The sequence below is a fragment of the Struthio camelus genome, chromosome 1 (assembly GCF_040807025.1).
Source record: "Struthio camelus isolate bStrCam1 chromosome 1, bStrCam1.hap1, whole genome shotgun sequence".
NCBI lineage: Eukaryota > Metazoa > Chordata > Aves > Struthioniformes > Struthionidae > Struthio > Struthio camelus.
In genome coordinates, this window is record NC_090942.1 from 99,014,001 (window position 1) to 99,031,589 (window position 17,589).

Sequence of the window (17,589 nt, forward strand, 5' to 3'; positions counted from 1 at the left end):
AGATCATAACTAGTTGGATGTCTTCAATACATTTATATTGAAATAGATATATATATATATATATAAAAATGCACAATTACCTTTTAAATTTGAAAGCTTCTACATTAAGTTTAATGCAAAATTAGATGGAATCCACATCCATCATTGCGTTGCCTGCTTTGGATATGTACAACAAAGCAGGCTGTAGCTTCATTTACACAACTGAACATCATTGAACTAAACACAGTTTTAGGTAGAGGATGAAGTATAAGCTCCTTACAAATAAAGAGCAGTTTACTTATGTAAGTAGTTTCCCTGTAATGGGCTGTCCTTCAGTGAACTGAAGTTCACAGTCTGGCTCAGAGTACCACTTCCTCAGACTTCGTTCAACGGACGCTTGCCCGCTACATCTTACAGTGTTTTGCTGAACCTTGGACCTGCCAGCTACTGACCTGGAATTCAAATGAGTTCTGCAAAACCGGGATTCACTGTGTGGTGCATCTACCCAAAGACAAAAGCCTCAGATTTTCTGGATATCACATGAAGTACACACTGCATGAAGCATTCTACCATTACGTTGACTTGGGAAGTAAAAGGACAGAATCCAACACTGATAATTTGCTCGCAAATGTGATGAAATGCACATGAAAACAAAAGTAAAAAATGCTACCAATAGCTGTGCATTTCTATTTTTTAGTGCAGCCTCTTTATACAGTTTTTTTTTTTAAATTTACAGCATGATACTTATTCCATAACACAAAAACACTATTTTTCAGACTTTTTTTTTTTTTTTTAAAACTACTCAGTTATGGCCAGTGCAGAAATCCTAGTCTTCAAAGCCTTGGTCCACACTGAAGCATCTTAATTTTTTCCCTGTAATTCATGGTGCAATATTTTGTCACCAAGAAATTCAGTACAGGGGATTAACTGTTTGAAAATTGGTATCACTGTAAGCCTCAGATATCCAGTTAAAACTTGGCTCGTTACATGTCATAAGACTGCACTCATCTTGCTCTCTCTCATATACTATCTTCACTCCGTCTCTGTAACATGGGCCACTTCTACTTCGACAGTTTCAATGGCTTGTGTAACTTCAGCCATTTTCTGTCCTTGCTGTTGCGCCAATACATAATTCACCACCTGCATGATGCTTTGGTCAGAAAGAGTGGACACCGATGTACATTCCTCAGTAGCTGCAACTGCTTCAATTGCTTCAAGCGACTCTCCTGTCACTACCACAGTCTCAATCTCCTCACCACCAACACTAATCTCAGTTTCTTGTTCCTGCACGTCTGCTGTTAAAATACTGATGGCATGCTCCACCTGTGTCCCCTGATTATGAAACTGAAGAGTGTCCTTTTCCAGCATTATTTTGCAGGGTACATAGTCCCTATGAAACTTGGTCATATGCTTCCGTAGTGTCCGGGCATCTATGTAAGCTTCATTGCATACTGGACAGACATACGGCCGTTCTCCAGTATGCGTCCTCACGTGACGCTTCAATGAACGTGCGTCGGCCCAGGCTACCCCACAAGTTAGACATTCAAATGGCTTCACACCTGTTCCCAAAGAGAATACAAGCAAGAGATGACCATCAGCGTTTCTAGATCCGCATGAACAATGATGCAAAATGTCAGGAAAGACAACAGTATAAAAGAACAAAATAAATGTTATAGCTTTTCCCATGTAAGAGAAAGATCTTGTTTACCATTTTTGTACTACTGTATAAGGCAAGCACAATACATTAAATGAGAAGATTTTCCACAAGTGCTCTGCCCAGTTCTAACATGTTTCCTTTCAAAGATTTTTCTTTGCACAATTTTTCATTTCATGCAGTCTTTCACCTATTTTCAGTACACACAGGTTCACAAAATTCATACGCCTTTTGCTTGTTATGCCTATGAAACCATAGTGAAACCATATTTTGCTTGATAGTAATTGTCATTTACATTCCTAGTCACACTTTATTTCTGTAAATCTTTGTATCCATCTCCTATCAAATCAACACTTAATCTATTCTTACAGCTTACGATGCCATCTACAGCTTGCTTGCTTTCTCCTCCATACCACACGTGTTTAAATACTACGTTTGTATAATCTTATTCTCCCTTATAATGATTGAGGAGTTCCATGGTTTCTAATATTTTTTTTGGGGGGGGGGGGGTGGCAGTGGCAACAAGCACTATTTCAATATTGGCTTTTGCTCTGTAACAGCTGCTATAAATATAAGGCTAGGCACCCATTAGAGGAACTTTGTGTTTAAGAAAACAAACACAAAATCTCTCTTTCAGTAGTTAGAAAGCAATTAGATTTACTCCTAAGAGGTCTTTAAAATGAGAAACGCTTGGGAAAAGTGTTTTTCGCTCCAAGACAGAAATTCATATAGCCTTCCAACTCAGCTGGGACAACCAAATAATAATCAGTACCAGACTTCCCATCTAAAGCAGAAATGCACATACCTAATACATTTCTGTATTTCACAACATTTTCATATTTTCCCTAAACATCGTATAGTTTACTGCTTGTTACAAAGCATAAAGCTGACAAATTTCCAGGCAGTGATCCTTTTTCCGAGTCTGAGCCAATCATTCCTTTGTTTGAAGAACGTTTTGTTAACCTAGACTGGTGAATGTTTTACTACATGCAATGCTTTGCTGGATATGTATCTTTTTATCACTTCTACTATAGAAGTTCCTTAAAAAAGTGATTCTTCCACTAAAGTACCAGAAAGGACAGATTGTTAGTGCCCCTGTGAGTGCCTGGAGTTTTAGGAAGATCCTAACAGCCATTTCTGGAAATCACTGGAAGTACATTAACACATCAGCATAAAACTTGAACTGGAGAAATCTGCAGGAACTTCCCTGCGGCTTGCATGACAGGATATACACAGGTTCAAAGAAAACCCACAAATCCTCTTCTTTGTGCTTTTAAGGGGTTACAGGGACGTCATGACTGCTTGCTTTCTACATACCTTCATGATTGTTCATGTGTCTCCTGTATTCCCGGAGCTGCGTGAATTTTCTTCCACAATGCTCACAAACTCGTTCCAGATTTTGCTTTGCTCTTCCTTTTTTACCATGTGTGGCTTTCTTTACATGTCTTCTGTACAAAGCTTTCTCATAGAATTCTTTGCCACATATATTACACCTAGAATGTGTTAAATGAGAAACCGATGTGAAACTGTTACGCTATGCTTACTTTGCCTTTTTTAAGCCAAAAGGCATTTTAAGTAAAGTAGATAAACTTTAATAGGAATGCTGTTTCTTTAAGTAAAGATGTTCAGTACTGACTCATGTGACAAGTAGTTCCATAATTAGAAAATATTGTTGGGCTGTAAGAGCCACCTTCTGTCTTATTCACAGCCACAAAGCTTCCACTTACCATTCAAGAGAAGTGAGCTCACAAAGCATTTCTAACTTTACCAGTTATATTTATCCTCTTAACATCTTCATATGCATTACTGCCAGAAATGTGCCAGCAGGCTACCGGTTTGACCACACTACTTGAATTAATTCCTCCATCATCAGGTAGTCAAGACCTCAGTCAAGATCAGTCAATTCCTACTTTAACTGTAGGTGGCCTCGTTGGCTAGTTTGGGCTGTGGATCTTTATCACCATCCAGTACATTTCAGCTGCTAAGCGAATTTCCTCTTACCTGTAAGGGTCTGTGACAGAATGAGACTTTACATGAGAATACCAGTCTTTCTTCCAACTGTAACATTTCCCACAGAACTGGCACTGAAATGGCTTCACACCTAAATGTTTATTCATATGCTGCCGAAGATCTCGAGCTTCGTAGAAACTCTTTTCACACCTGTGAGAGTAAAGGTTGCAGCATCCCATATAAGAAAAGCAAAGAACTTTGTGGCCCCAATTTCAAAAGGCACAGAAACCCTCTTCCTTATTGGTAACTAGAAGACCTCCAGAAGGTAAGAGCTACAGCGTCATGAATATTAATATAGAGCACAACTCCTCTCTAAAACTGCAGCTCATCTGAAGGTCTGGAATATAGCTTGAGGACCTCCAAACGTTTTTTGTTTTGTCTTCTATAGATAACTTGTATGAACTTAAGAAGGCACTAATAGCTGTTTTTTTCCCCGTAACCACAGAGGATTAAATGCGAATGCAAAGACAACAATGATTTGTAGTTGGTGACACTTGGGTTTCCTAGAAATTAAAAAACAAATTCAGAATCCTAAAAGAAAGCATCTGAGAGGAAGGTAATGCTCATTCTTTAGCTTAGGCAATTTCCTAAAGTTTTCCTTTATTTACACCTTGCCATAGTATGATTATATAAAACTACAGATCGCTAACTCCTCTTCATATGAAAACTACAGAGGTCAGTCTGCTCAAGAACATGCTTTCTCTCTTTGAGGGCAAGACATTCTGCTGTTGAGACACCTTTGCCTGATCATCTGCTTCTCTTCCTCATATAACACCCTATACCAGGGTGGATGGGTCACCCTCTCCAGCTGACCAACATCTCTGAATCGGGCAATATTGGAATTCCCAATCCCCAGTGAAATCTAAAAAGAAAAAAAAGCTTCCACACTAGAACAAAGCTTTAGGATTACATTTCCCCCAAAATGGAGATTCTGGAAAGGCAGGAAAAAAAAAAGGCGTCTTCACTTCTGAGAAAGAGAACAAGTGATGGTCCCTGAGCCACCCAAACACTCAACCTTCTTCCTCTAGAGTTGAAAAAGTCGAAAGCTCCAGCTCACATGGGACTCTCAGGGATCTCAGGTCTGCAGATCCACATCACAAAGACCCCCGAGGGCCTTGAATAGAGTTGGCATTTGGTGCTCTCAAGGACTGCATATTTGGAAACCAATAAAAAAGTATTTATTCTGAAATAAAAAAACCCCAAAACAAAACCCACCACCCTCTGACATTCTTATGCACTACTGCAATTTAATCTAATACCTACTCCTCTGGAAAATTTTCCAGTAACATTTTAGGAAAAGAACTCATGTTAAGGTCTGCTTAACTGGGACAGAAGCTCAAACTCAAGTCTGACTGAGAGTTTTACGTACCAAGCCAATGAACTAGAAAACCGAAGCCTGCCAATACCTTAGTGAGGCTTTCTAAACCATTTGTGACAAAATGAATTATATTCTTAGTAGACATCTTCACCACAGAAAAAACAAGCATTGTGTCTGTTCTGAAGGAGTCGGGGAATCAAAATATCTTCTCAGTCAAGGTGATCTGTTGCATCCATGACTGTATTGCCTTGAAAAAATATATATATATATATATATATTTTTTTTTTAATATATATATTTCTCCTTCAAAACCAAAATTGCCTTTCCTAATATGTTTCATTAACCAGGTCTGGCCCTATCAGACTCTATTAGCTCTGTTTTTGTATTTGAAATTTGTATTTTTAGCATTGTAAGGCACTAAAAAACACTGCAGACAAAACTGAAGCGAGCTTTCTACAGTTAGAGAACACTGCTTATACTAACACACAGTAGCACTATTACAGATGCTTTAAAAAATACTTTAGATGTAGTTTTTCATTAATACCATAAGTTGTATACAGGCAACCATATAAATTGTACTACCCCATTTAATACCAGAAAGAGTTCTTCAGAGACATAATTGGCAGTTTGGACATTTTTGCTTTTGCAAGTTAATTAATTGAAAGGTTCTCCTTATAATCTGCTTGGTCAGGGGAAAATGAGCAACGATTTGCTAACACCTTAAGAGATGTACTCTCCCAATTGCAGTTTCTGTTAAACTACGTTCAGCAATGCAAAGATACTTAAGTGACTGTAAGTTCTATGATCTAGTAACTGCAATAGTCAACGAGTCTTAATTTATGATATTCCTGCAGAGCCATTTGCTACACACCGTATACTGCAGTGCATACAAGCATATTACATGGTAGACTGTATAGAAAATTTTCATATGCAACCGAAATGGACTATTATAGTAACGAGGGCAAAAATAGGCTGAAAGCCCTTCCCCTCTGACAAGCTTACCACTCTCTATCTGTCCTACAAAGGAGCTTTAAAGCTGTATGTAGCTATTGATTTACAGCTACGAGTGCAAACGCACTTATTAGGAAACAACTATATGAAAAGCAGAACTAGTTAACAATTAAAAGTTAAGCTTTTCCTCTGTAAAAGTGCATTTTTGACTCTAGTGGCTTAAAAGTTTTATTCCGGACAAGTGAACAGTCTTTTGTTACAGCAACAAGCTATTTTTAAAATATCATTAACATTAAAAACAAAAACAAAACACCACCAACAAACTTACTGAGTACACTGATATCCACGAACTTCAGGCTTTGGCTGATGTTTCTTTATGTGTTTACTGAGTCCTGATGCTCTGTGGAAAGATTTTCCACAGATGGAACAGAGATACTTGGATTCTCCTGGCAAAAACAAAAGAAAATGTATTACAAAGCCAGGCCTCCGTCACCCTGGAATGTTTTGTAAGAGTATTTTCCTCTCACATAATTTATCTGAAGTAGTCAGAGCAGCGCTGCAAAGAAAAGCTGGTTTAATTACACACAGATGGAATTTCAAAGTATATTTTGTACATACCAATGTAATAATACACGGAGGGTGAAGTAACAACTCTAAATGACTTTACTGAATGTTTCTAAGCACAGGGCACAACAGCATAGCTACTAATTAGTCATGAAAAGCCAACAGGCTAAAAAATTGCCTTCTTGCATAAAAAAAAGATTGCCTATGTTCATACAACATGGAGCTCCTCCAGCAATGCAGCGTTATTTGTGGATGATTTAGGCCTTGAATCTGTAGAACAGCACGTTACAAGAAAAGCTTTCAGCTCCAGTCCATCAATTTTAGGAGTGCTAAGTACTAACATAAATTCCTCCATTTCCGGAGCAAGTTGTGCTAAGAAAAACAGTCTCTTGTTTTTGGTTCTTCCCAACTCAGGGAAACAAGAAACACAAGCAACTTCTGCATGTTACAATACATTTTAAAACTCTGTTCATATTAAATTACTATATTGTCATATTTCACATTCTAAGACGTTTCAAGATCTCAGCTTTTCTAAAATTTCAATGTGCTATTTTCATAAAACAAGTTTTATACAAGTCTGATATTTCTCAGTTAAAAGGACAGCTTTCAAAGTGGCATCTTACCATGAGAGTTTTAAAGAAAGAAAAAGATTTACTACTCCTTTGAAATGAAGAGAGCTTTCATCGAAAACTCTTACAGTTTCCGGATCATACAGAGTCCAATGAGAATGGAACACACGCAGAACTTTAAGAGGATATCTCGCAATGATATTTAGAAATAGGAATCAAAACTAAAGTTTACCTCTTGTCATTAAAAAAAACCCTTTTATTCAAGTAATTTAGAACAGCTGTGTAGTTACATATCAGTTTTCTTGTTTTACAAAAGCTTTATTAATACAGCAAGTCTTACAAAACATGAGGAGATTCTTAAAGAGATTTAACTGAGCAAGTTTTCCTCTGAAAGGATAAGCTCTAACGTTAGCTACTCCAGTTCATTCCAGCCTGTTGCTTATCTTCGGTAGGCTGACAAGACATAGGCATCAATAAGCAAATAAAAACATAGGAACAGACTAACCGTGACTCCCTCCCTGTTCTTGCAGAGAATATTTAAATGCTAACCTTAAGCTACGGTAAAATAAGCCCGAAAAGAAATGTAAAATGACTGCTTACACCTATCTCAGATGTTTGGCCAGAAGGAGAGAAAGGAGAAACTACTTCATTTCAGTTCCTTTGAAACAAAACAATGTTGAAGATGACTAGCGTACAAAAGCAGTCCAAGGTAAAAGGTTCTTCTTTCTCATCACGTACCTGTATGAATGCTCATATGTTCCTGAAGACTTCTTTTTGTGACAAAGGACTTTTCACACAAGTCACACTTGAACTGTTTCTGTACTTCATGGAGAGCTAAGTGCATTTTTAATCCGTGTTTGTATGTAAAAGTCTTTCCACAAACCTAAAAAATCCAAATTCAGTGGAGTAAGACAAACAAAACCCAACATGTAATAGGTTTTCAAAGCAACAGTGTTAGTTTAACTTCAGACACAGCAAAACTCCCTGTATTCCTGGGAAGCTGGATGATCAAGCCTGTGATTTCTCACCGGTGGTGAAACTGGTTGGTTAAAAACCAACACTCAAGGCAAGACATTTTATAGATGTAGGAATATTAATTCCATAATCCAACTTCACTCTGTTTTTCTCTCAGTCCTGGATGATAAGAATTTTGATCGGAAATACCACAGTAATTTTCCCCATTCCGAAGTGACCTAAACTAACCTAAAGTTTTGGATAGAGAGTAACTACTAGAATATCAGAGTATCAGGAAGACACTAATAATTTTGATTACAGAGTAAAAGAACTTTTTCTCTTTACCTTGCATGCATGTGGTTTTACACCTGTATGCTTGAGCATATGTATTCTGAGAGAATAGAGCTTAGGTAGAGTTCTACCACATATATCACATATAAATTCCCGTTTAATTCTCCCTTTCATCGAAGACGCGCCCGTCTCTTCTACACTAGCAGTTGCAGCATTCACCTCAGTCTTCCGTGTGTGTCGGACAAGATGGGCTCGTAGAGAGGCCCCATACTGGAACTCTTTTTTACACAACTAGGAAAGAAAATACAGAACTTCACTTAGTATTTGATGCTTTAAAATTATTTCAAGAAAAAGTAATTAAAAGTTTTTAAGTATAGTATTATGATTAGCTAAATCTATAATCTGACTCCAATAGGCATTATCTCTCAGGTTAATTATTAGTGTTAAGTGTTGAGTTTTACAGCTACTTGACAGAACCACCAATTAGCTCCCAGTAAGGCTAACTTCCAGGCTAATCTAAATACAGTTGCAAATTTACCAGTGAGGTTAAGAGCAAAGCCCACTGCTAGCACTGTCTTGAGCAGCACGCGCGCTCCCGAGTCATGCGATGCTGTCAGGCCACATGGCCACACTGCCTTTTCCCCCACCCCCACAGAGGCAGATCAGCACTGCATCTGTCTCTGAAATCCGTAAGAAAAATGAACGCACATACTAACAGAAGTAAGAAGATAATTACTGATGCAATTACTGAATGAATTTTCAGAAAGAGAGAGGCTGACAGGCAAAAACTTACTGGGCATTTATAATCTTTAGTTCTTTCATGTTTCAACGTGTGCATTATAAGTGCATAGCGCCGCTGGAATACCATTCCACACTCGGAGCATTTGTGCTGGGCTTCTGCTTCATTATTTTCCGTGGTCTCTCTTTTGGGCTGTTTCATTTTTTTCCCTCTTTGTACCAGTTTCATGGCAACCTAAGTTGGAAAAAGTAACCCTTGAATGAACTTCACAGTGAACTTCATTACGCTGTATTTCATGCCTTCTCTGAAAATTAAACCAACTAAAGGTTGATGTTTTTTCGAGTAACTGTAATATTACCTAATTTAGCTTAGTTTACTCAGTTTGCTAGACAGCTATGCCCCTTCAGTTCACTGCAAAACTACAGATCTCATGGCAGCCAAAAACTGGTCTTGTTTTAAAACCATAAACTGGTTATAACCACAGGCAGACAACAACGTACCAGTTCACAGACAGCTAACACTTCAGCCCAAAGTGGTTAAGTGAGAGCTAAGGGATGGTTACAGAGAAAACCCACGTTCTTCCAATCACAATTTCTATCAAATGCTTCCAACCATTTCTTTCACTCCAACTTCCCTTTCCAGGATTTATATTTGCTTCCCTTCAAAAGTCATCAGATGAAACAAGTGGCCTAATTCGTTCTTATCAGTCAGCAAGGACAAACTCAGTTATTAACAATGTGTAAAAAAAGAAATTACAATATTTAAACAAAGTTCTTCTCTGCTAAGAGCATTCCAGCTTTACTAATGGTTTGTGTTAGGCAATATCGGTAGTGATACCTGCGGCTGGTAATCTCATTTTCCTATGTAGAAATTTGCCGTCAAGCTCTTTAAAAGCCAATTTTTAAGTGATCATGCCGAAATTACCTGTACCGGGTGTCTCTCCTCCATGTTTCTGAGAATAAGGCAAGGGAAAAAGTACGTTTCATCCCCATTTCCCCTCCCCACTCCCACAGCAAGCAAAGCATTTAGCAGCTTTTGAAACCATGCTAGCCCTTCCACGTCTTATACAACCAAACTGAAATTTGACACAGGGGTGACATTTTCAGGTTTTTTAGTTTTGCTGTTGCTCTGAACGTTCATGCAAACTTGGCCAAATTGTAAAGCCATAAAAATCATTTTGTTGAGTAGATGATAAATACGAGCTTGGAGAATATTCCATTCATACAGAGCATGCTTCGTCCCCAACATCTCTATGCCAACTGCAATTACTGTCATTCAAAAGTCAGCAACATTTCTCATGTTATTTTTCCTTCTTGTTATTCTTCCAGTATCAAAACGGGGAACCCAGGAAGGAACATCTCCCTGCTCCCAATGCTTATATTACATCCAGTGCCATGGAGAGTGGACAGAAGCATGAGGCAAAAATGCAAAAAAATTATGAAGTGAATTAAGACAAGTTGGGGGAAGCAGAAACCTATTGCTCATTCCAGTTCTGAGCAATTATCTAAATCAATATTTTTTCCATGGGTGGCCACCGTCTGTATCCCTCCCTTATCAAGGGGCCAGATTTACAGAATGCCAAGTAAGTTAGCAGGAGCTGTTCCTGAAGGTAAGATATCCCCTTGCTCCCAAAATAGAACAAAAATCTGTCATTCTCCAACCATCATAAATAGGGTGCTCAGATATTTTGACTGTGTGCATGCCTGGGCTTCAGTTGCCTCTCTCTAAAAGGAGACTAATGCTATGATTTCTATCTACAAGGGTGTTATAAAGATAACAAATCAAGCACTGAGTATGGGACTGGTTGCTCTAGTATGAAAATGTCTCACAGAACGCCTCTAGAAATTAACAGCTCTTTGTAGGATTTAGAGGATGTGGAACGAACAAGGCAAAGTGCACCCCGTGACACGAAAGAATGAACTACTGCTCAGTGTGGTGAATACCACCTATCCCTAAACAATAGAGGCAAGACTCCTGAAGGGGAAAGAGTAAGAAGACAATTTCAAAATACACATATTAAAACTTGTTCAATTGCTAAACATTTGCCATTTCCAAGTGCTTGATTTTTAAATATCAGTGCTCTTTGAACTTTTTTTTTTTTTTTTTTAAACAAACTGACCCCAACATGGGTGCAGCAGGACTGGATTACTGTGATTTATGACTACATCTTAAGAGAGGAACAGGATGTCTTTCGTCTCCAAAGCACATTCTATTTTCAAGTCTCAGCAATTTCTGTAATGGACAAATATATTTATACGTTCGCCTATTATCGACACAGCCACATACTAGCGAAGAATTAAATTCCCAAATCCTAAGAATTTTAGGGAGCAGATACACCTTCTGTCCTACCATAAAAAGCTACAAAGAAGATACTCAAACTAAGCTAAGAATACCGAGCATTCTAAGGAACCCCACGCTGGAAGGAATTTTGCTGTCAATTTATTTTACACAACTGTCATATCTGAGAATTTACCTTGGTTTTCAATAATGCTATTCTCATAAAAGAAAAAAAATTGCCAGACCTTGCGTCTTTTCAGATCGGTCTGAGAACATGGGACAATTTAACTGACAACAGGCCTAAAGAGAGATGGGATACCTGCTGTATTGCAGATTTGGGATTTGTCTTTCTACTTTGCAGTTTTTTTTCAATTCCTTTATGCAATCTGATATATCCACCTTCACTAACAGAACGCTGGCGAAGCTTGCTTTTGTAAGTATCATCTTGGCCGGAAGTTACGTTTTCCGGCTGTGAAACAGGAATGCTCTGTTCTTTGCTTTGCCTGCCATGATTTTGCTTGAGTGCTTCCGAGGAGTCTTCAGAAGCAGCCTCTGCTTCTGCTGTACTGCTTTCATTCTGATCTGTCTCAGTTTTTGTCTGACTTTGCAGGTCCACGGCTTCCACAACTGACAGCTCAGCCTGTACAGACACGGTGCTATTTGACATGCACTCCACCAGCTGCATTTTGACATGATTTCCAGTTGTTTCACACTGTGCCACAGGCTTTAAAAGCTCATCAGTGGTGGCCTCTGCAGGCTCTGGGGGCAGGAGGTCAGCCTGGGGTGCTGCTGCCTCCTCCTCTGGCCCAGCAGAGGAAGGAGCTCCGTTCACAGCCGCTGCCACTTCGCTGGCTGCCAGCTCCGCTGTCACAGGCTGTTCAGTACCGTCCGCAGGCTGCATCTCAACTTCAGTTTGCTCTGCTAAATTTTGTGTTGACTCCACTGTATGAATATCTCCCTTTTGGTACACTGTAATTTGCTTCTCTTCCATCTGTTTGTGCACATTTTCACAGATTTCTAGGACCTCTGACATGAAGAGATGTCGGGCAAGCATGGCCACTTCTGCCATACTACAAAAGTCAAAAGTTAATTCTGAAGTATAAGCAAATTCCAACAGAGGGAGAAAACTTGACTTGCAAAACCCTGCCAGGAATAAAACAAGAGATTAGAGCAAATACAGATGACCTCACATGATACCAAAATATTCCATGCTGGGTACAACAGTTCACCTTTCATACGGTTAAGTCTGGAATGTACAATGAAACACGCTTGCAAATATCACTGAAGCCCCTGCCCCGGGTCTCAATTCATTATCATTTATGCAAAAGCACCTCCTGCTGTATTTTGTGCATCACGTCAAACTCAGACAAATTTTTCAGTAAGTAAAATTGAGGTATTTTTATACAAAAATTCTCTGGAAGATTGTTTCAAGATGCTAGGAGGGCCACAATATTCTTGAAACAGGTTAACCCTAATTTAACCAATGTCTTTTTGGACTTGCCACATTGCAGAAAGTAGTGAAGACTTCAATAATTGATGCAGCAGAGAGATAAGACAACTAAGTGGTTAATGAATAAAAAGACATATAAGATATAAATGCTTAAAAATAAACACATGGTGTAAATTTTCCGGAAGCCCAATCATAAATATTTAATTTTGGAGAACTTCTGGAGCATCATGCCTGAAAGACATTGCTCATGAATGTCTGCTGTTCAAGCAAAGATTGATGCAGGCAGAAGATTAGAGAGGAAGCAAAGGAAAAGACATTTCTACAATACTCTCCATCGCCAAGAAGCTATTTTTGGAACATTTATTTTAAGAACATTTCCTATCTTTAAGGTTACAGAAGGATTGAAAAATAAGCAGAAACATCTATAGCAACGTTTTACAGACATAGGAGACAATTAGGTATGCGCTCAGCAAAACAGCTGTTTGAGAAGCTAGTGAATATCCCTTCTTGCTGTATTCAAGCATTTGATTATGTTCCCTGTTTTTTGATGACTGTGACTAATACAAGGAAGACACCTTAACAAGCTAAAAATCAACCCGAAACTTCCCAGGAATTATGAGATGAAATCCTATAGTCTGTTCAACACGGAAGATCATCAGACTATGCAAAACCAGAGCGATAATTTTACCATTAAAATCAACACAAAATACTTCTAGATTACAAGAAAAAAAGCAAGATAAAAGTGTTTGATTTTCTTGAACATTCAAAAGAAACTACATCAAATGCTGTAAACCTTACTTAGGACATTACGATTCCTATCTTTGAAACCCACAACAATTCACCTGACAGATCCACTACAGCTTCATGACTAGACACAGCTCCCTTTTCAATGAAGAGCTCTCGGAAGTACTCGCTGTTGGCTGCCAAGACAGATTTGTGAGCTTTGTACTCCTCTCCTTCAATCAGCAGAGTCACATCACAGAACTGATTGGAAAGCCTCTGCTGATTCAGTTGGTTTAAGACTGACAGACAATGTTTGGAAGATGACTGCTTCACAAGGCCCTTACTGTCAACCTGTCATAAACAACATTATGAAAACTTCATTACATTTAGATTGTGCCTCTTTAAGCATTTACACTGAAACACAGAAAAGGATTATTTTCTGCAACCAAAAAAAATCAGTTGAGGTCAATTTAATATAATGGTTAATTTTACTATTGTTCTTTCTTTAAAATGTTTCAAGTCTCCCCCACACTCCCAACACACAGTTAAAACAGATAACCGGAAAAATGAGGAGCTGTGGATATCCAAACAATTCTTTGCTTGTATTTTTCAGCGCTACAATCTGAAATGATTTCTAGATTCAGAAGTCTATATGCATATGGACCCTCCATTACTATCATCCAAAATTTATTATACAAATATAGCATTATTTATTAAAGAACAGATATAGATTCCATGAGAATCTTGTATGTGATGTATTACTACAAACATTTTTGGAATTCATTTCCCCTTAGGTACTATATGCATAAAGGGAGGCGTAATTTTTGACATGCTATAATTGATTTCATGTCATATATACCAATTGCCTGTTTCTATATACCCAACATATTTGGCAAAATTTATGCCATCTTATTATTGCAAGATCATCACAAGAACGGAAAATAAGTCTGTCACTAAGACTGTTAACAAACATCTTAAATACATTCAGATATAAACAATGTTACTTACAAATACAAGCTCATGCTTTGCTATCGGCTTCTTCTTCACAGGCTTTGGGAACGCAGCTGGGATTGATGCCGTATTACTCAATTCCTCATCTGTTTCATTACTGTCTTCATGAGATTTTGCATCCAACCCTAGTTCCTCTAGCATTTCAGAAGGATCTGACAGAGATCTAGAGCGATCTAGCTTTTCCTGGCACTTACTGCATTCTTTAATGTAATCTTTAACTTGCTTAAGAATACCTAAGAAAAAATGAATAGAGCTTGATTAGGCTTCTAATCTTCATTTAATTTACTTTAAAGATGTAATCAAGTATGTAACTGATTAACAAAAACATATTACACACTTATTAGAAAAAAATAAAGTCAGTCATCTACACTTTCACTGACTTCTTTTCATCAATTCTGCCTCTCTATCATTCTATTGTATGTGAACATAATTACTGTAATCCACAGTTAATTTGGGATACAAACATTTCAGATCATTAGATCAGACAAACCATCCTAGAAAGATTTTAAGGACGTTAAAAAATATTCCTATGCACACATTTGCCTCAAGAATCCCAAGACATCACAAACTGTAACACTGATCTTGCATTTAGCTTCCTGGAAGTGGATCTCAGAGCTCATCCTCACTGCAGAGAACAGGAATTGGAAGACTCATGTAAAGGCAGTTGCACAATTGTGACTGTTATATGCGGTGACACTCATACCTATTACTAATGCTGATTTAGGTCAATTGCTTGTGATTTGGAAACTTAAAGAAACTTCCTTCCCTCCCCCCCCCCCCCACCCCAGTACTTTAACAGGTGTACCTAATTTTAGGCACTCAACAGTTCCTAAGTTTAGGGCCCTCTTATAGATACCAAGGCATTTTCAGTGAACAGCTTTCATCTCAAATTCATTCATTTCACTAGGACACCATAAAAGCATACACGCTGACAGCTTTGCCTCAATAGTTCAGAAACCTACCACAGCTCAAAAACTCAGCGGACATGGAGTTAGGGTTGCACTGCTTGCACCTTTCCAGAACGCAACGTTCTCTATCACTGTTCTACATACCTCTGTAAGAACCAGGAAAACACAGACTTCAGACCTATTCCAACCCGAGACATTCATGCCCCTTTGAAACGTTTTTACATTTTCTTGATTTCAGCAGCAACCAGGACTAGTTCTCAGGCCATAAGGTATGGACCCTCGTCTGCAGATCTAATAACCTTCTTGACCATCTTAACCTTCTTGATGCTAGAACAGTCTAGTATTGAGCAGACAATGAGAGCCCAGGTGGAGGCAAGGAGAACATAATCCAAAATACATGCATCAGCTTTGAGCCACCAAAGCCTTTTCCACACCGAAGTTCTTCAAACCAATGAGACCTGGCCTGGAAGAATGGGCTGCAGCTAGAACAAAACCACTACATTTTAAGATAGGGAACACTAGAGCATTGACAGATTTGCTGACTGGCGCCCGAAAAAAGCAGAACAAGAGAAGCAGTATCAACAGAAGCTGAAAAGCCAGAAATTTGTTTAACGGATACATAATACTAAAAGTCGAACACCAAATCCAAAGGGAACACAGGTATCCCGTTATTGGCTCAGCCTAAGGAAAGCTACGACGGGGGAGTATCGATGCTTAATTCACTACCGCTTCTAACTGTGCTGTGACATCACTCAGGCCCCAACACAGGATTAGTTCTGTGTTTTCAGCTTCTTACTGGAGAAAAGGGAAAAACGTAAGGACGAGGGCAAAGATCATGAACAACTAGTGACAGATCTCCTATTCATAAGAGGGGTAAAATCCATGGGTTAGCTGAAAAAAGTATCACTAGGTTAAAGGCTGAAAGAGATCACGTGGCATGGATTACCATTCCATATAAAATGTGAAAGTGGAGAAATCTCTACCTTAAGTGGTCTGTATTGGATTGGGACTGTTAGGCTCTGTGTTTCCATACATTCGAAATACCGCTACTGATTTGAGAAGCCACAAGCAAATCCGCCGACAAACATGCAACTCGCCCAGCAGGGCCTATGGCTGGGGACATGACCTGCAGCGACAGCCTACAGACAGTGCGTTTCGGGATGGAGGGTTTGAAAGGCCCCCACCCCTCAGCAAGCAACCATCCCCTCAGGCTGAAATCTGCTTTGGCAGGGCACTGCTCGCTCCCCCTCAGGACCTATCAACTCCACACGGAGTTGCTCTTTGTCCACACGGCAAAGTTTCGCTTTCCCGAAGGCAGCCAGGTTGAAACCCTTGAGGGGAAAGGGTAGCCGGCAACTGTATCGCTGCTGTCAGTCTGAGACTGCCTAAAATAACAACGCAATCGCATAATCGCATAAAAAAAAAAAAAGGCAGAAAGAAAACTCCCCCAAAACCCAACACCAGAGAGCAGCTCTACCAGAATACGTACCGAGCCGCTTGCCGCTTTCCCCGGTCGCCGGGACCAGTAGCCCGAGCAGCGCACCGTGTGTTCCCCCCCCCCCCCCCCCACCGGGGCCACCCCTCGGGGCGGCTCCCCCGCGCGCCGCTCCCTCTTCCCCCCCCTCCCCCGCCCCCTCCGCGCGCGCAGCGCCCAACGGCCGTAACGGCCGCAACGAACCGGCCGCGCGCGCCCCTCACCTCGCCACCAGTACTTCTGCGAGAGCCCCTGCCAGGTCTGCAGGCGGGTGCGGTGGGCGCCGTCGGGCGCCAGGTGGGCGGCGCGGATGAGGCGGGCGCGGCGCTCGGCCTGCAGCACCACCTCGAGCTCGGCGAAGCGCTGCTGGTCCCGCTGCCGCCGCTGGTAGTAGAGGGTGCCGCCGCGCACCACGTAGCAAGCGGCCGCCTTGCGGATCTTCCGCTTGGCGTTACCCTCCGTGCCCGGCGCGTAGGGCTCCCGCTCGTTGGTCAGGTAGCGCAGGATGGCCAGGTAGCTCTCCTCGCTGGACATGGCGAGGCGAGGGGCAGGCAGGAGGGGGGGATAGGGGAGCCGGCCCCGGCAGCGGGGGAGCTCGGGGGGTGCTGTGGGGAAGGGGCTGCCTCCGCCGCGCCTCCCCTCCCCCCCCGCGCCTCCGGGTCAAGCCGGGCTCTTCCCCCCCCCCCCCCCCCGCCACCTCCAGGCAAGGGGAAGGTG

General features: G+C 40.4%; 1 protein-coding gene across 2 annotated transcripts; it reads right to left on the reverse strand.

Moving 5' to 3' along the window:
- Positions 1–773: 773 nt before the first annotated feature.
- Positions 774–17,553, reverse strand: ZBTB11 (zinc finger and BTB domain containing 11). Of its 2 annotated transcripts, none has more exons than XM_068907251.1 (11): positions 17,097–17,553; positions 14,488–14,723; positions 13,599–13,830; positions 11,626–12,449; positions 9,084–9,263; positions 8,345–8,581; positions 7,784–7,928; positions 6,241–6,358; positions 3,635–3,793; positions 2,951–3,126; positions 774–1,538 (listed from the first exon to the last, which is right to left on the reverse strand). In XM_068907251.1, exons 1-11 carry the CDS (start codon positions 17,404–17,406, stop codon positions 1,012–1,014), a joined length of 3,144 nt encoding a protein of 1,047 aa, XP_068763352.1. In that variant the 5' UTR covers positions 17,407–17,553; the 3' UTR covers positions 774–1,011. The 2 variants fall into 2 exon arrangements, with proteins under 2 accessions (XP_068763352.1, XP_009673403.1); XM_009675108.2 differs by lacking the exon at positions 17,097–17,553 and adding an exon at positions 15,453–15,549.
- Positions 17,554–17,589: the final 36 nt, after the last annotated feature.

What these genes read in the sequence shown, in the direction of transcription:
- ZBTB11 (XM_068907251.1), bottom strand. Translation starts at nt 17,406, where the DNA reads ATGTCCAGCGAGGAGAGCTACCTGGCCATCCTGCGCTACCTGACCAAC. An exon ending in GCAGAAGTACTGGTGGCGAG is followed by an intron (nt 14,724 to 17,096) that starts GTGAGGGGCGCG and finishes ATTTTTTCTTAG; the next exon opens with GTATTCTTAAGCAAGTTAAA. An exon ending in CAAAGCATGAGCTTGTATTT is followed by an intron (nt 13,831 to 14,487) that starts GTAAGTAACATT and finishes TGTTTATGACAG; the next exon opens with GTTGACAGTAAGGGCCTTGT.